Below are 19,811 nucleotides of genomic sequence, written 5' to 3'. Positions count from 1 at the left end.
GGGCTAAAGTTAGCAGGCTGGTAGGGGCTAAAGTTATCAGGCTGGTAGGGGATAATGTTATCAGGCTGGTAGGGGCAAATGTTATCAGGCTGGTTGGGCTAATGTTAGCAGGCTGGTAGGGCTAAAGTTAGCAGGCTGGTAGGGCTAAAGTTAGCAGGCTGGTAGGGGCTAACGTTAGCAGGCTGGTAGGGGCTAAAGTTAGCAGGCTGGTAGGGGCTAACGTTAGCAGGCTGGTAGGGGATAATGTTATCAGGCTGGTAGGGGCTAATGTTATCAGGCTGGTAGGGGCTAATGTTAGCAGGCTGGTAGGGCTAAAGTTAGCAGGCTGGTAGGGATAAAGTTAGCAGGCTGGTAGGGGCTAACGTTAGCAGGCTGGTAGGGCTAAAGTTAGCAGGCTGGTAGGGGCTAACGTTAGCAGGCTGGTAGGGGCTAAAGTTAGCAGGCTGGTAGGGGCTAACGTTAGCAGGCTGGTAGGGGATAATGTTATCAGGCTGGTAGGGGCTAATGTTATCAGGCTGGTTGGGCTAATGTTAGCAGGCTGGTAGGGCTAAAGTTAGCAGGCTGGTAGGGATAAAGTTAGCAGGCTGGTAGGGGCTAACGTTAGCAGGCTGGTAGGGGCTAACGTTAGCAGGCTGGTAGGGGCTAACGTTAGCAGGCTGGTAGGGGATAATGTTATCAGGCTGGTAGGGGCTAATGTTATCAGGCTGGTAGGGGCTAATGTTAGCAGGCTGGTAGGGGATAATGTTATCAGGCTGGTAGGGGCTAATGTTAGCAGGCTGGTAGGGCTATTGTTATCAGGCTTGTAGGGCTAAAGTTAGCAGGCTGGTAGGGGCTCTCTCAGACCTTAGACAGAACAACCTCTCAGACCCTAGACAGAACAACCTCTCAGACAGGTATATACAGTCTCTAGACAGAACAACCTCTCAGACAGGTATATACAGTCTCTAGACAGAACAACCTCTCAGACAGGTATATACAGTCTCTAGACAGAACAACCTCTCAGACAGGTATATACAGTCTCTAGACAGAACAACCTCTCAGACAGGTATATACAGTCTCTAGACAGAACAACCTCTCAGACAGGTATATACAGTCTCTAGACAGAACAACCTCTCAGACAGGTATATACAGTCTCTAGACAGAACAACCTCTCAGACAGGTATATACAGTCTCTAGACAGAACAACCTCTCAGACAGGTATATACAGTCTCTAGACAGAACAGGTTTAGACACGTGATTTTATTTAATGTTTGTCGGTTATATATTGTATTTAATATGTTTTACATTCACAACTTTTATATTGACATGAACCCTGAAGAATAAAGACCGACTTCTGGTAGGTTCCGCATCTCGACCCGCGGTAGAACACTGACGGGAATGGCAAGGGTCATGTCATGCATCGTGTCATAGCTGTCACACAGGTGATGTCACAGGAGTGTCAGTCGGCGTGTATGAGAGTCTGAGGTTCTGTTCACGTCGTCTCCCGGGCAGAGCAGGGAGCCGATCAGAGGTTCTGTTCACGTCGTCTCCAAGGCAGAGCATAAAGCTGATCAGAGGTTCTGTTCACGTCGTCTCCAAGGCAGAGCAGGGAGCCGATCAGAGGTTCTGTTCACGTTGTCTCCAAGGCAGAGCAGGGGGCTGATCAGAGGTTCTGTTCACGTCGTCTCCCGGGCAGAGCAGGGAGCTGATCAGAGGTTCTGTTCACGTCGTCTCCAAGGCAGAGCAGGGAGCTGATCAGAGGTTCTGTTCACGTCGTCTCCAAGGCAGAGCAGGGAGCCGATCAGAGGTTCTGTTCACGTTGTCTCCAAGGCAGAGCATAAAGCTGATCAGAGGTTCTGTTCACGTCGTCTCCAAGGCAGAGCAGGGAGCCGATCAGAGGTTCTGTTCACGTCGTCTCCAAGGCAGAGCAGGGAGCCCAGCAGTATAGACGAGGAGGACCAGGAGGTGAATCAAGATAACGTCCTGGAAACAGCAGAGAGCTGGGGAGTGTGGCAGGCCGGAGGGGTCAGAGGTTAGAGGTCAGGCTGGAGTTCAGTATCCTGTCAGTCTGGAGGGACTCCTTTTAGCTGAGGCCTTTTCTGGGCTCTGTGTGTGTGTGTGTGTGTGTGTGTGTGTGTGTGTGTGTGTGTGTGTGTGTGTGTGTGTGTGCGTGTGCGTGTGCGTGTGCGTGTGTATGTGTGTTCAATACCCTGTGGTGATGTTGGTGAGTGTGTGTGTGTTTGAGCCCGGTGCAGTGAAGCTATAGGCAGCGTAGGCCACAGCTGATCCCAACATCAACCCTGTCATGTACGATACAGTCATAGTGTTACCTAGAGAGAGGAGAGGAGAGGAAAGGGGAGGAGAGGAGAGGAGAGGAGAGAGGGAGGGAGGGAGGGGAGGAGAGAGGGAGGAGAGGAGAGGAGAGGAGGGAGGGAGGGAGGGAGGGAGGGAGGGGAAAGGGGAGGAGAGGAGAGGAGAGGAGAGGAGGGAGGGAGGGAGGGAGGGAGGGAGGGAGGGAGGGAGGAAGGGAGGGAGGGAGGGAGGGAGGGAGGGAGGGAGGGAGGGAGGGAGGGAGGAGAGGGAGGAGAGGGGGGGGGGGGGGAGATTATTATATAGTATATAGATAGAGCACTGTCAATGTAGAACATCTGCACTAAATTGTAGGAGGAGCTTCTGCTGCAGTTTAGTGGTTTACAGAATCACAATATAGAGTGTATATAGAGACACCTCCAGAATTATTGGCACCCTTGATAAAGATGAACAAAAAATACTGTACAAAATAAATCATACAAATACCAAGATATATTTTGGGAACAAAAAAACCCTCATATGATTGATTATAAATTATTACAATTGTTTAGAGAAAGATATTCTGTTTAAAAGGTAAACATTTAAAATGATAGTTAAATGTTTTGGCACCCCTGTTTACACTACTCCATCACCTAGAGAGAACACCCCTGTTTACAAAACTCCATCACCTAGAGAGAACACCCCTGTTTTCAATACTCCATCACCTAGAGAGAACACCCCTGTTTTCAATACTCCATCACCTACAGAGAACACCCCTGTTTTCAATACTCCATCACCTACAGAGAACACCCCTGTTTTCAATACTCCATCACCTAGAGAGAACACCCCTGTTTTCAATACTCCATCACCTACAGAGAACACCCCTGTTTTCAATACTCCATCACCTAGAGAGAACACCCCTGTTTACAAAACTCCATCACCTAGAGAGAACACCCCTGTTTTCAATACTCCATCACCTACAGAGAACACCCCTGTTTTCAATACTCCATCACCTAGAGAGAACACCCCTGTTTTCAATACTCCATCACCTACAGAGAACACCCCTGTTTTCAATACTCCATCACCTAGAGAGAGAACACCCCTGTTTTCAATACTCCATCACCTAGAGAGAACACCTCTGTTTACACTACTCCATCACCTACAGAGAACACCCCTGTTTTCAATACTCCATCACCTAGAGAGAACACCCCTGTTTTCAATACTCCATCACCTAGAGAGAACACCCCTGTTTTCAATACTCCATCACCTACAGAGAACACCCCTGTTTTCAATACTCCATCGCCTAGAGAGAACACCCCTGTTTTCAATACTCCATCACCTAGAGAGAACACCCCTGTTTTCAATACTCCATCACATAGAGAGAACACCCCTGTTTTCAATACTCCATCACCTAGAGAGAACACCCCTGTTTTCAATACTCCATCACCTAGAGAGAACACCCCTGTTTTCAATACTCCATCACCTAAAAAGAACACCCCTGTTTACACTACTCCATCACCTAGAGAGAACACCCCTGTTTACAAAACTCCATCACCTAGAGAGAACACCCCTGTTTTCAATACTCCATCGCCTAGAGAGAACACCCCTGTTTTCAATACTCCATCACCTAGAGAGAGAACACCCCTGTTTTCAATACTCCATCACCTAGAGAGAACACCGCTGTTTTCAATACTCCATCACCTAGAGAGAACACCCCTGTTTACAAAACTCCATCACCTAGAGAGCACACCCCTGTTTTCAATACTCCATCACCTACAGAGAACACCCCTGTTTTCAATACTCCATCACCTAGAGAGAGAACACCCCTGTTTTCAATACTCCATCACATAGAGAGAACACCCCTGTTTTCAATACTCCATCACCTAGAGAGAACACCCCTGTTTTCAATACTCCATCACCTACAGAGAACACCCCTGTTTTCAATACTCCATCACCTAGAGAGAACACCCCTGTTTACACTACTCCATCACCTAGAGAGAACACCCCTGTTTACAAAACTCCATCACCTAGAGAGAACACCCCTGTTTTCAATACTCCATCGCCTAGAGAGAACACCCCTGTTTTCAATACTCCATCACCTAGAGAGAACACCCCTGTTTTCCATACTCCATCACCTAGAGAGAACACCCCTGTTTTCAATACTCCATCACCTAGCGAGAACACCCCTGTTTTCAATACTCCATCACCTAGAGAGAACACCCCTGTTTTCAATACTCCATCACATAGAGAGAACACCCCTGTTTTCAATACTCCATCACCTAGAGAGAACACCCCTGTTTTCAATACTCCATCACCTAGAGAGAACACCCCTGTTTTCAATACTCCAGCACCTTCCCCTTGCGAGGATAACGACAGACGTTTTCTAAAATGTTTTCTGAGATTGGAGAACACATTGGGGAGGGATTTCAGACCATTCCTCAATAGATCTTTCTAGATCCTTATGGACTGGCTACTTCAATTCAAACCACAGGTATGAATGGGTTCATGTCCCGGGGTCTGAAAAGGCCGTTACAAATAGTGGATTTTTGTGGTCAATGAACCATTTCTGAATGACGAATGGATTTTAAATGTGTGTTACCTCATTTCTATACCCCAGTGAAACAGGAAGCCATGGAAGGCCACAATATAGTTCCTTAAACTGAGATTAATTTCAAACATTAGAATGTTAATGTTTAATTTAGTTAGATTTTACCAATACGATTCTTTACAGGTGCCAATAATGAGATATAAATGATTACTTGTTAAACAACATCTCTTTCTCTGGGCAATTGTATTATTATAAAGTAGATCTCACCACCCTCACCACCCCTCTACCTCATTACCCCTCTACCTCACCACCCCATCACCCCTCTACCTCATTACCCCTCTACCTCACCACCCCTCTACCTCACCACCCCTCTGCCTCATCACCCCTCTACCTCACCACCCCTCTACCTCATTACCCCTCTACCCCACCACCCCTCTACCTCACCACCCCTCTACCCCACCACCCCTCTACCCCTCTACCCCACCACCCCTCTACCCCTCAACCACTCTACCCCACCACGCCTCTACCTCACCACCCCTCTACCTCATCACCCCTCTACCTCACCACCCCTCCACCCCACCACCCCTCCACCTCACCACCCCTCTACCCCTCTACCTCACCACCCTCTACCTCATCACCGCTCACCTGCTAGTTCTCTCTGTTCCGGCGGGACCTTCCCAGCAGCCTGTATCATGGGAACTGATCCAAAGTAACCGTTGGTTACGCCCATGAGGAGAGAAAAGAGACAGGGCCAGGCGGGGTGGGACAGGGTTGGGGTGGAGGAGGGGTACACACACATCACCAACAGAGGGATGAAGACCACCCGCAGGCAGGAGAAGAGGAGCAGGTGACCCCCCGTCCACTCATAGGGCAACGCAGCCAGGATCTGGAAAGGGCAGAGGGCTTAGTGAGGCAACATCTGTATATCTATATCTATCATCCATCATCCATCCTCCAACCATCATCCATCTATCTACATTCCTATCATCCATCCATCTACCTATCAATCATCCATCTATTTATCCATCATCCATCCATCTACCTATCATCCATCATCCATCCATCCATCCATCTACCCATCCATCATCCATCCATCCATCCATCCACCCACCCACCCACCCACCCATCATCCATCCATCTACCTATCCATCCATCCATCCATCATCCATCTACCCACCCACCCATCATCCATCCATCTACCTATCCATCCATCCATCATCCATCTACCCATCCATCCATCATCCATCCATCTACCTATCCATCCATCATCCATCCATCTACCTATCTATCCATCATCCATCCACCCACCCATCCATCCATCCACCCATCCATCCATCCATCCACCCATCATCCATCCATCCATCTACCCATCCATCATCCATCCATCTACCCATCCATCCATCCACCCATCATCCACCCATCCACCCATCCATCCATCCACCCACCCACCCATCCATCCATCCATCCATCCATCCATCCATCATCCATCCATCTACTCAGCCATCATCCATCCATAATCCATCCATCTACCCATCTATCCATCTATCCATCATCCATCCATCCATCGACTGATCTATCTACCTACCTACCTACCCATCCATCCATCCATCCATCAATCTACATTCCTACTATCAGCCATCCATCAACCATCCATCTATCTACATTCCTACCATCCATCTATCTACATTCCTACCATCCATCCATCAATCTACATTCCTACCATCCATCCATCAATCTACATTCCTACCATCCATCCATCCATTCATCATACATCCATTTATCCATCATCCATCCATCCATCTATCTACATTCCCACCATCATCCATCCATCAATCTACATTCCCACCATCATCCATCCATCAATCTACATTCCTACCATCCATCCATCCATCCATCCATCAATTTACATTCCTACCATCCATCCATCCATCCATCCATCCATCCATCTATCCATCATCCATTTATCCATCATCCATCCATCCATCCATCCATCCATCTATCCATCATCCATTTATCCATCATCCATCCATCCATCCATCCATCAATCAATCTACGTTCCTACCATCATCCATCCATCAATCTACATTCCTACCACCTATCCAACCATCATCCATCAATAAATCTACATTCCTACCATCCATTCATCCATCCATACCATCCATCCAGTTGTTCCAAACCTCTCCTCGGGGACCCCCAACCATTCCAAACCACTCCTTGGGGACCTCCAACCATTCCAAACCTCTCCTCAGGGACCCCCAGCCGTTCCTCGGGGACCCCCAGTGTTCCAAACCTCTCCTCAGGGACCTCCAGCCGTTCCTCGGGGACCCCCAGTGTTCCAAACCTCTCCTTCTCCCCAAGGAACGGCTGGAGGTCCCCAAGGAGAGGTTTGGAACACTGGGGGTCCCTGAGGAGAGGTTTGGAACACTGGGGGTCCCCGAGGAGAGGTTTGGAACACTGGGGGTCCCTGAGGAGAGGTTTGGAACACTGGGGGTCCCCGAGGAGAGGTTTGGAACACTGGGGGTCCCTGAGGAGAGGTTTGGAACACTGAGGGTCCCTGAGGAGAGGTTTGGAACACTGGGGGTCCCTGAGGAGAGGTTTGGAATGGCTGGGGGTCCCTGAGGAGAGGTTTGGAACACTGGGGGTCCCTGAGGAGAGGTTTGGAACACTGGGGGTCCCTGAGGAGAGGTTTGGAATGGCTGGGGGTCCCTGAGGAGAGGTTTGGAACACTGAGGGTCCCTGAGGAGAGGTTTGGAACACTGGGGGTCCCTGAGGAGAGATTTGGAATGGCTGGGGGTCCCTGAGGAGAGGTTTGGAACACTGGGGGTCCCTGAGGAGAGGTTTGGAACACTGGGGGTCCCTGAGGAGAGGTTTGGAATGGCTGGGGGTCCCTGAGGAGAGGTTTGGAACACTGAGGGTCCCTGAGGAGAGGTTTGGAACACTGGGGGTCCCTGAGGAGAGGTTTGGAACACTGGACAAGTAAACTGACCTTGCCTACGAAGTCGGCCATGTTGAATGTGGCCATGATGAGTATAGGTAGCCACTCCCCCAGGGTTGGGTTGCGTATCTCTGATTCCAGACCAGGAAACAGACACAGAGTGATGCTATAGGTCACTGCTATAGACAACATGTAGGCCCAGATCACTCTGGCAACGATGTACCTGTGAAGAAACATATCTGAAGGGGGGAGAAGAGGAGGAGGGAGGGGGAGAAGGGGGGGAGGGAGGAAGGGGGGAGGGTGGAGATGGGGGAGGGGAGGAGGGGGAGAAGGGAGTGGAGAGGAAGGGGGGAGGAGATGGAGGGGGAGAAGGGAGAAGGGGGGAGAAGGGAAAAAGGAGGGGGTGAGAAGAGAAGAGAGGGGGAACGAGGGAAGAGGAATGCTGTTAGTATCCGTAGTGTACAAACATTGGGTAGAATCATATTGTGTTTACAAGCACACTACTCATTCGACATTACAGTTTCTCTAGATTGCTAAGACACTTTGAATGAAACTGGGGTGGAACTGATCTCCATCACAACCTAATGAGCACTACTACAGTATTACTTGGTGATAAACTCTAAGTCATTTCTCTTTGTTTTCACACACAATGCAAATGCTAAGCACATTTTTTCCCCCCCAAAACAGTAAACACAACTCTGTACAAAAGATGCAAAACTCAGTTGAGCAAAATGATGTCAAACCAAATTAAAACATTTGGTCACAGCTGATACAAATAAATAAAAAACTCCCATGAACCTCTTCTGCACGTGTGCAAAACGTCTTTGCACAATTGTTCAATCAGCAAATCATTTGTGCATAAAAGAGGTCACCTCTGAGTTGCTGTTGGCAAGACAGGACCAAGTCAGAGGCTGAGGGCTGTTTATGTACCACCACAGACAGATGCCGGCACTAAGACCGCACTCAGTCAGCTGTATCAGGAAATAAGCAAACAGGAAACTGCTCACCCAGAGGCGGCGCCTCCTAGTGGCCGGAGACTTTAATGCAGGGAAACTTAAATCAGTTTTACCAAATCTCTATCAGCATGTTAAATGTGGAACCAGAGGGGGAAAACAACTCTGGACCACCTTTACTCCACACACAGAGACACATACAAACCTCTCCCTCTCCCTCCATTTGGCAAATCTGACCATAATTATCCTCCTGATTCCTGCTGACAAGCTAAAATTAAGGCAGGAAGCACCAGTGACTCGGTTTATAAAAACATGGTCAGATGAAGCAGATGCTAAACTACAGGACTGATTTGCTATCACAGACTGGAATATGTTCTGGGATTCCTCCAATGGCATTAAGGAGTACACAACACCAGTCATTGGCTTCATCAATAAGTGCATCGATGACGTACGTACATACCCCGACCAGAAGCCATGGATTACAGGCAACATTCGCACTGAGCTAAAGGCTAGAGCTGCCGCTTTCAAGGAGCGGGACTGTAACCCGGAAGCTTACAAGAAATCCTGCTATGCCCTGCGACGAACAATCAAACAGGCAAAGCATCAATACAGGGCTAAGATTGAATCGCACTACACCGGCTCCGACGCTCGTATTATGTGGCAGGGCTTGCAAACTATTACAGACTACAAAGGGAAGCACAGCCACTAGCTGCCCAGCAACACGAGCCTACCAGACGAGCCAAATCACTTATATACTCGCTTCGAGGGAAGCAACACTGAGGCATGCATGAGAGCAGCAGCTGTTCCGGACGACTGTGTGATCACGCTCTCCGTAGCCGACGTGAGTAAGACCTTTAAACAGCTCAACATACACAAGGCTGCGGGGCCAGACGGATTACCAGGACGTGTACTGCGAGCGTGCGCTGACCAACTGGCAAGTGTCTTCACTGACATTTTCAACATGTCCCTGATTGAGTCTGTGATGCAGACAGACAGACAGACAGACAGACAGACAGGTATAGATGTGGTTGTTACCTCGTAGTCCAGGCCAGCTTCTCCGGATCTTGTCTTTAGGAACTCCAAACCGAACGTACGTCCCTCCTGTGAACTCATCTGTGACGTCATCAGATGGCGACGTCGTCGCCACCACTCCGTTACCCTGAGATGAGACAAACACTTCATAGCCTCCTTGTCTCCTTGTCTCCTCTCCTGGTTTCCTCTGGAGTGAATAATCAAGGGTCAGCCTATCACCTGAACCCCAACGTGTCAGGTCAACCAGGTCCCGTAGATATTTTGGGACGATTTACAGAGGGAAATGACCGTCTATGACGGTCTTCGCGTGTGTGTGTGTGTGTGTGTGTGTGTGTGTGTGTGTGTGTGTTCAGCAGGTTGATGTAACCTTGTTTCAGTATGTAGGAGATGTAGTCACAGCGATGCATGTGGCAATATGCCGAAATTCCATTAGTAATATAGAGACACACCCTCTCTCTTTTCTGCTCCGTTAGTTGCAGCAGGGCTCAAGGCCAGAAGAATCACTCTACCTGATTATCCACCACTAAACCTGATTACCCCATAGAACCACTCTACCTGATTATCCCATAGAACCACTCTACCTGATTATCCCATAGAACCACTCTACCTGATTATCCCATAGAACCACTCTACCTTATTATCCCACCACTCTACCTGATTATCCCATAGAACCACTCTACCTGATTATCCCATAGAACCACTCTACCTGATTATCCCATAGAACCACTCTACCTTATTATCCCACCACTCTACCTGATTCTCCACCACTCTACCTGATTATCCACCATTCTACCTGATTATCCACCCCTCTACCTGATTATCCCATAGAACCACTCTACCTGATTATCCCACCACTCTACCTGATTATCCCATAGAACCACTCTACCTGATTATCCCACCACTCTCCCCGATTATCCCACCATTCAACCTGATTATACCATAGAACCACTCTACCTGATTATCCCACCACTCTACCTGATTATCCCACCACTCTACCTGATTTTCCCATAAAACCACTCTACCTGATTATCCCACCACTCAACCTGATTATCCCATAGAACCACTCTACCTGATTATCCCACCACTCAACCTGATTATCCCATAGAACCACTCTACCTGATTATCCCATATAACCACTCTACCTGATTATCCCATAGAACCACTCTACCTGATTATCCCACCACTTTCCCTGATTATCCCACCACTTTCCCTGATTATCCCATAGAAACACTCTCACCCCAGGTCTAGACTGACTTACAAATCTTACTTCCTCTGTAGTGACGTCGTGGTGAACCCTGTATCCTGTCCCGCTGACCTCCGACCCGATGTCATGACCTTTCCCCAGGCTGTGACCCCGGTGGGTGGGGCCTGTGTAGTAACGGACGAATCGTGAGCGACGGACAATGAGGTGGAGAAGGAAGCAGAGCATCTCCATGGTGATGGACACCAGGAAGAAGATGAGTGTGTTTATCCTCTCGTTACTGATCATGAGTTTAGTGAAGATACGACTCAGAGAGATGATTACACCTGCTGTACCTGGAGAGAGGGAGGAGAGGAGAGAGAGGAGAGGATTAGTGAAGATATGACTCAGAGAGATTAATACACCTGCTGTACCTGGAGAGAGGGAGGAGTGGAGAGAGAGGATTAGTGAAGATACAACTCAGAGATATGACAAGCATTGTGATTGGTTGAGAAGCGTTCTAAGCCGTGCTAAACAAGTCATTTACAATGGGCAGGCAGGCCTATGACGCAAAAATGTATTGAAATAAATAAACTGTCTGTGTTATGATTACAATAATTTCCCTTTCTGTCAAATGGTCTGGCAATAGACTACAAGTGTAGCCTATAGATGTATAGAATATACAGTAATATAATGAAGATGTATAGAATATACAGTAACATAACAAATATGTATAGAATATACAGTAATATAATGAAGATGTATGGAATATAATGAAGATGTCTAGAATATACAGTAATATAATGAAGATGTATAGAATATACGGTAATATAATGAAGATGTATAGAATATACAGTAATATAATGAAGATGTATAGAATATACAGTAAGATAATGAAGATGCATAGAATATACAGTAATATAATGAAGATGCATAGAATATACAGTAACATAATGAAGATGCATACAACATACAGTAACATAATGAAGATGCATACAACATACAGTAATATAATGAAGATGTATAGAATATACAGTAATATAATGAAGATGTATAAAATATACAGTAATATAATGAAGATGTATAGAATATACAGTAATATAATGAAGATGTATGTAATATAATGAAGATGTATAGAATATACAGTAATATAACGAAGAGGTATAGAATATACAGTAATATAACGAAGAGGTATAGAATATAGAGTAATATAACGAAGAGGTATAGAATATACAGTAATATAACGAAGAGGTATAGAATATACAGTAATATAACGAAGAGGTATAGAATATACAGTAATATAACAAAGATGTATAGAATATACAGTAATATAACAAAGATGCATAAAATATACAGTAATATAATGAAGATGCATAGAATATACAGTAATATAATGAAGATGTATAGAATATACAGTAATATAATGAAGATGTATAGAATATACAGTAATATAACAAAGATGTATAGAATATACAGTAATATAACGAAGATGTATAGAATATACAGTAATACAATGAAGATGTATATAATATAATGAAGATGTACAGAATATACAGTAATATAATGAAGATGTATAGAATATACAGTAATATAATGAATATGTATGTAATATAATGAAGATGTATAGAATATACAGTAATATAACGAAGAGGTATAGAATATACAGTAATATAACGAAGAGGTATAGAATATACAGTAATATAACGAAGAGGTATAGAATATACAGTAATATAATGAAGATGTATAGAATATACAGTAAAATAATGAAGATGTATAGAATATACAGTAATATAATGAAGATGTATAGAATATACAGTAATATAACGAAGATGTATAGAATATACAGTAATATAATGAAGATGTACAGAATATACAGTAATATAATGAAGATGTATAGAATATACAGTAATATAATGAAGATGCATAGAATATACAGTAATATAATGAAGATGTATAGAATATACAGTAATATAATGAAGATGTATAGAATATATAGTAATATAATGAAGATGTATAGAATATACAGTAATATAATGAAGATGTATAGAATATACAGTAATATAACGAAGATGACAGCTCTTACTTTCTCCAGTCATCACCCCCTGTGTGTATCTCTTGGGCAGCATCCCCATGTAACCATAGAAACTGGACTGCTGCACTAAGGGAGGACAAATGCAAACACAAAAAGGCCTTTTCACACTGCATTGTTCGTAGCCCCGGGCTAAGCTTTAGCCCCGGGCTAAGGATTCACGCTGGTATTCTAAAGCCCTGGGGCTAAGGATTCACACTGGTATTCTAAAGCCCTGGACTAAGGATTCACATTGGTATTCTAAATCCCTGGGATAAGGATTCACACTGGTATTCTAAAGCCATGGGGCTAAGGATTCACACTGGTATTCCAAAATCCTGGGCTAAGGATTCACACTGGCATTCTATAGCCATGGGATAAGGATTCACACTGGTATTCCAAAATCCTGGGCTAAGGATTTACACGGGTATTCTAAAGCCCTGGGATAAGGATTCACACCGGTATTCTAAAGCCCTGGGATAAGGATTCACACTGGTATTCTAAAGCCCTTGGCTAAGGATTCACACTGGTATTCTAAAGCCCTGGGATAAGGATTCACATTGGTATTCCAAAGCCCTGGGATAAGGATTTACACGGGTATTCTAAAGCCCTGGGATAAGGATTCACACTGGTATTCTAAAGCCCTGGGCTAAGGATTCACACTGGTATTCTAAGAGCCCTGGGATAAGGATTCACACTGGTATTCTAAAGCCCTGGGATAAGGATTCACACTGGTATTCTAAAGCCCTGGGGCTAAGGATTCACACTGGTATTCTAAAGCCCTGGGACTAAGGATTCACACTGGTATTTTAAAGCCCTGGGCTAAGGATTCACACTGGTATTCCAAAATCATGGGCTAAGGATTCACACTGGTATTCTAAAGCCCTGGGCTAAGGATTCACACTGGTATTCCAAAATCCGGGCTAAGGATTCACACTGGTATTCTATAGCCCTGGGATAAGGATTCACACTGCTATTCCAAAATCCTGGGCTAAGGATTCACGTTGGTATTCTAAAGCCCTGGGATAAGGATTCACACTGGTATTCTAAAGCCCTGGGATAAGGATTCACACTGGTATTCTAAAGCCCTGGGATAAGGATTCACACTGGTATTCCAAAATCCGGGCTAAGGATTCACACTGGTATTCCAAAGTCCTGGTCTAAGGATTCACACTTGTATTCTAAGGCCCTGGGATAAGGATTCACACTGGTATTCTAAAGCCCTGGGGCTAAGGATTCACACTGGTATTCCAAAATCCTGGGCTAAGGATTCACACTGGTATTCTAAAGCCTTGGGATAAGGATTCACACCGGTATTATAAAGCCCTGGAATAAGGATTCACACTGGTATTCTAAAGCCCTTGGCTAAATATTCACACTGGTATTCTAAAGCCCTGGGATAAGGATTCACATTGGTATTCCAAAGCCCTGGGATAAGGATTCACACTGGTATTCTAAAGCCCTGGGATAAGGATTCACACTGGTATTCTAAAGCCCTGGGCTAAGGATTCACACTGGTATTCTAAGAGCCCTGGGATAAGGATTCACACTGGTATTCTAAAGCCCTGGGATAAGGATTCACACTGGTATTCTAAAGCCCTGGGGCTAAGGATTCACACTGGTATTCTAAAGCCCTGGGACTAAGGATTCACACTGGTATTTTAAATCCCTGGGATAAGGATTCACACTGGTATTCCAAAATCCTGGGCTAAGGATTCACACTGGTATTCTAAAGCCCTGGGCTAAGGATTCACACTGGTATTCCAAAATCCGGGCTAAGGATTCACACTGGTATTCTATAGCCCTGGGATAAGGATTCACACTGCTATTCCAAAATCCTGGGCTAAGGATTCACACTGGTACTCTAAAGCCCTGGGATAAGGATTCACACTGGTATTCTAAAGCCCTTGGCCAAGGATTCATACTGGTATTCTAAAGCCCTGGGATAAGGATTCACACTGGTATTCTAAAGCCCTGGGATAAGGATTCACACTGGTATTCTAAAGCCCTGGGCTAAGGATTCACACTGGTATTCTAAAGCCCTGGGGCTAAGGATTCACACTGGTATTCTAAAGCCCTGGGATAAGGATTCACACTGGTATTCTAAAGCCCTGGGGCTAAGGATTCACACTGGTATTCTAAAGCCCTGGTGCTAAGGATTCACACTGTTATTCTAAAGCCCTGGGGCTAAGGATTCACACTGGTATTATAAAGCCCTGGGCGGACAAACACACATTTGACCAACATTCTATCTCTGCCACGGGACCAATCATATAAGCAATAAGGCATTTAAAAATAAAAAAAACAGTAACTGCTCTTGCTTCTAGCCTAGCATTTGATTTCCAACAGTGATGGTTTGTATAAACCTTGCTGTCTGTCAGACCACGGAAAACAATGTTTATCACTTTTGAAAATGCCATCTCACCCCCCTGTACAGAGAATTCTGTGTACCGATGAGGCGTAAACTTTTCGGACCCAGAGGCAAAATCATGCACCAATTATTATTATAATGGATTGACATGAAACGTCAATAGAGAAGCTATGAAAACAGATTAAGACGTGGAGCGTTTGTGGCCCTTTTCAGATGTAAGAGTTTGTGGCTTCAGTTGGCTAGCTGAGCGAGAAGATGTTAGCTTGCATAGCAACCGTTAGTCGTAGCAACCGTTTTTGTTAGCCATAGCAACCGTTAGCCATAGCAAGTTTTTTGGCACTGATTTCGTTATTTTTTTTCCCGTCAGGTTTTTCGGGAAGGATGAAATAGTATGAATGCAGCTTTTGTGATTGGCACAGTGGAAATTTAATGCGTTTCCCCCCTCAAAGTCTGTGCTAATCCTGCTCTGGAGCAGGCCAACTATAAGAGCCTCTTCACCCAGGGCTAAGAGCCTCCTTCACCTAGGGCTAAGAGCCTCCTTCACCCAGGGCTAAGAGCCTCCTTCGCCCAGGGCTAAAAGCCTCCTTATCCCAGGGCTAAGAGCCTCCTTATCCCAGGGCTAAGAGCCTCCTTATCCCAGGGCTAAGAGCCTCCTTATCCCAGGGCTAAGAGCCTCCTTCGCCCAGGGCTAAGAGCCTCCTTCGCCCAGGGCTAAGAGCCTCCTTATTCCAGGGCTAAGAGCCTCCTTATCACAGGGCTAAGAGCCTCCTTCGCCCAGGGCTAAGAGCCTCCTTATCCCAGGGCTAAGAGCCTACTTCGCCCAGGGCTAAGAGCCTCCTTCGCCCAGGGCTAAAAGCCTCCTTATCCCAGGGCTAAGAGCCTCCTTATCCCAGGGCTAAGAGCCTCCTCCCCCAGGGCTCTATATGAGCCTCCTCCCCCAGGGCTATAAGAGCCTCCTCCCCCAGGGCTATAAGAGCCTCCTCCCCCAGGGCCATAAGAGCCTCCTTATCCTAGGGCTATAAGAGCCTCCTCCCCCAGGGCTATAAGAGCCTCCTTATCCCAGGGCTATAAGAGCCTCCTTATCCCAGGGCTAAGAGCCTCCTTCGCCCAGGGCTATAAGAGCCTCCTTCCCCCAGGGCTAAGAGCCTCCTTCCCCCAGGGCTATAAGAGCCTCCTTATCCCAGGGCTATAAGAGCCTCCTCCCCCAGGGCTATAAGATCCTCCTTCCCCCAGGGCTATAAGAGCCTCCTTATCCCAGGGCTATAAGAGCCTCCTTATCCCAGGGCTAAGAGCCTCCTTCACTCAGGGCTAAGAGCCTCCTTCCCTCAGGGCTAAGAGCCTCCTTCCCCCAGGGCTATAAGAGCCTCCTTCCCCCAGGGCTATAAGAGCCTCCTTATCCCAGGGCTATAAGAGCATCCTTATCCCAGGGCTAAGAGCCTCCTTCGCCAGGGCTCAGAGCCTCCTTCACACAGGGCTATAAGAGCCTCCTTTGCCCAGGGGCCAGAGCCTCCTCCCCCAGGGCTCAGAGCCTCCTTCACTCAGGGCTATAAGAGCCTCCTTTGCCCAGGGGCCAGAGCCTCCTCCCCCAGGGCTCAGAGCCTCCTTCACTCAGGGCTATAAGAGCCTCCTTTGCCCAGGGGCCAGAGCCTCCTCCCCCCAGGGCCCAGAGCCTCCTCCCCCAGGGCTATAAGAGCCTCCTCCCCCAGGGCTATAAGAGCCTCCTTAGCTAAGGTGCAGTGTGAGACAGAGAGCAGGGAGTTAAATAACCAGGATGTCACATGTACCACTCAGTTGACTAAACTAAGGTTAAATAACCAGGATGTCACATGTACCACTCAGTTGACTAAACTAAGGTTAAATAACCAGGATGTCACATGTACCACTCAGTTGACTAAACTAAGGTTAAATAATCGGTAGTCACTAGTACTGAATACCTTATTATCATATCATAAAGTACATTGTCAATTTAAATATTTCCAGAGAGGGGAAGGGAAGGGTGTTTGGGTGGTACCTGTACATCCGAAGGCAACGGACAGGGGAAGGGAAGGGTGTTTGGGTGGTACCTGTACATCTGAAGGCAACGGACAGGGGAAGGGAAGGGTGTTTGGGTGGTACCTGTACATCCGAAGGCAACAGACAGGGGAAGGGAAGGGTGTTTGGGTGGTACCTGTACATCCGAAGGCAACGGACAGGGGAAGGGAAGGGTGTTTGGGTGGTACCTGTACATCCGAAAGCAACAGACAGGGGAAGGGAAGGGCGTTTGGGTGGTACCTGTACATCCGAAGGCAACGGACAGGGGAAGGGAAGGGTGTTTGGGTGGTACCTGTACATCCGAAGGCAACGGACAGGGGAAGGGAAGGGTGTTTGGGTGGTACCTGTACATCCGAAGGCAACGGACAGGGGAAGGGAAGGGTGTTTGGGTGGTACCTGTACACCCGAAGGCAACGGACAGGGGAAGGGAAGGGAAGGGTGGTACCTGTACATCCGAAGGCGACCACCCCAACAGAGAAGAGGTTGACGATGTAAGCCTGTCTGGTGGTGAAGGATTCCAACCACACATCAAACACGCTGACGAACACCAGCGGACTCAGAGCAAACAGGTAACCTGGTGGGGGAGGAGGAGGGTTGGTTTACTGTGTGGTAATAACAGGTAACCTGGTGGGGGAGGAGGAGGGTTGGTTTACTGTGTGGTAATAACAGGTACCCTGGTGGGGGAGGAGGGTTGGTTTACTGTGTGGTAATAACAGGTAACCTGGTGGGGGAGGAGGAGGGTTGGTTTACTGTGTGGTAATAACAGGTAACCTGGTGGGGGAGGAGGAGGGTTGGTTTACTGTGTGGTAATAACAGGTAACCTGGTGGGGGAGGAGGGTTGGTTTACTGTGTGGTAATAACAGGTAACCTGGTGGGGGAGGAGGGTTGGTTTACTGTGTGGTAATAACAGGTAACCTGGTGGGGGAGGAGGGTTGGTTTACTGTGTGGTAATAACAGGTAACCTGGTGGGGGAGGAGGGTTGGTTTACTGTGTGGTAATAACAGGTAACCTGGTGGGAGGGTTGGTTTACTGTGTGGTAATAACAGGTAACCTGGTGGGGGAGGAGGGTTGGTTTACTGTGTGGTAATAACAGGTAACCTGGTGGGGGAGGAGGGTTGGTTTACTGTGTGGTAATAACAGGTAACCTGGTGGGGGAGGAGGAGGGTTGGTTTACTGTGTGGTAATAACAGGTAACCTGGTGGAGAAGGAGGAGGGTTGGTTTACTGTGTGGTAATAACAGGTAACCTGGTGGGCGAGGAGGGTTGGTTTACTGTGTGGTAATAACAGGTAACCTGGTGGGAGAGGAGGGTTGGTTTACTGTGTGGTAATAACAGGTACCCTGGTGGGGGAGGAGGGTTGGTTTACTGTGTGGTAATAACAGGTAACCTGGTGGGGGAAGAGGAGGGTTGGTTTACTGTGTGGTAATAACAGGTAACCTGGTGGGGGAGGAGGGTTGGTTTACTGTGTGGTAATAACAGGTAACCTGGTGGAGAAGGAGGAGGGTTGGTTTACTGTGTGGTAATAACAGGTAACCTGGTGGGGGAGGAGGGTTGGTTTACTGTGTGGTAATAACAGGTAACCTGGTGGGGGAGGAGGGTTGGTTTACTGTGTGGTAATAACAGGTAACCTGGTGGGGGAGGAGGGTTGGTTTACTGTGTGGTAATAACAGGTAACCTGGTGGGGGAGGAGGAGGGTTGGTTTACTGTGTGGTAATAACAGGTAACCTGGTGGGGGAGGAGGGTTGGTTTACTGTGTGGTAATAACAGGTAACCTGGTGGAGAAGGAGGAGGGTTGGTTTACTGTGTGGTAATAACAGGTAACCTGGTGGGGGAGGAGGAGGGTTGGTTTACTGTGTGGTAATAACAGGTAACCTGGTGGGGGAGGAGGGTTGGTTTACTGTGTGGTAATAACAGGTAACCTGGTGGGGGAGGAGGGTTGGTTTACTGTGTGGTAATAACAGGTAACTCACCCACGGTGATTCGTGTGTGTAGACTGATTCTCTCCACCAGGATGTTGTTTAGTATGACTGCGACCAGAGCCACCACGATATACACCAGACTCATATCAAACACTATGGAGGATCCTACACACACACACACACACACACACACACACACACACACACACACACACACACACACACACACACACAGCGATAAAGTGGGAGAAAAGCACATTACTCCCCCCATGGAAGACCAGAACAATACAACCAGCATTATAACACTGGGGTCGTCTGGTGGTCCAGACTGCTGTCTCTACAACAGCATTATAACACTGGGGTCGTCTGGTGGTCCAGACTGCTGTCTCTACAACAGCATTATAACACTGGGGTCATCTGGTGGTCCAGACTGCTGTCTCTACAACAGCATTATAACACTGGGGTCGTCTGGTGGTCCAGACTGCTGTCTCTACAACAGCATTATAA

The 19,811-nt window shown here is 47.0% G+C and overlaps 1 protein-coding gene across 2 annotated transcripts in view; it reads right to left on the bottom strand.

Moving 5' to 3' along the window:
- Positions 1-1,220: 1,220 nt before the first annotated feature.
- Positions 1,221-19,811, bottom strand: part of LOC118947109 (equilibrative nucleoside transporter 4-like) — a 25,563-nt gene continuing 6,972 nt past the window's right edge. The window contains exons 4-11 of one of the 2 annotated variants that reach the window (XM_036972282.1): positions 19,356-19,469; positions 17,832-17,960; positions 13,000-13,074; positions 11,004-11,272; positions 9,740-9,863; positions 7,803-7,990; positions 5,462-5,702; positions 1,221-2,309 (exon numbers count right to left, since the gene is read on the bottom strand). In XM_036972282.1, the coding sequence (XP_036828177.1) occupies positions 2,182-2,309; positions 5,462-5,702; positions 7,803-7,990; positions 9,740-9,863; positions 11,004-11,272; positions 13,000-13,074; positions 17,832-17,960; positions 19,356-19,469 (1,268 nt within the window). In that variant the 3' untranslated portion in view covers positions 1,221-2,181. Of the gene's footprint in view, positions 2,310-5,461; positions 5,703-7,802; positions 7,991-9,739; positions 9,864-10,994; positions 11,273-12,999; positions 13,075-17,831; positions 17,961-19,355; positions 19,470-19,811 lie in introns of both variants that reach the window. The other variant, XM_036972281.1, reaches the window with a different exon arrangement.

This window comes from Oncorhynchus mykiss, unplaced genomic scaffold (genome assembly GCF_013265735.2).
Source record: "Oncorhynchus mykiss isolate Arlee unplaced genomic scaffold, USDA_OmykA_1.1 un_scaffold_130, whole genome shotgun sequence".
Lineage (NCBI taxonomy): Eukaryota > Metazoa > Chordata > Actinopteri > Salmoniformes > Salmonidae > Oncorhynchus > Oncorhynchus mykiss.
Note: the sequence above shows the minus strand (reverse complement) of the source record. Positions and strands in the feature narration are given on the sequence as shown.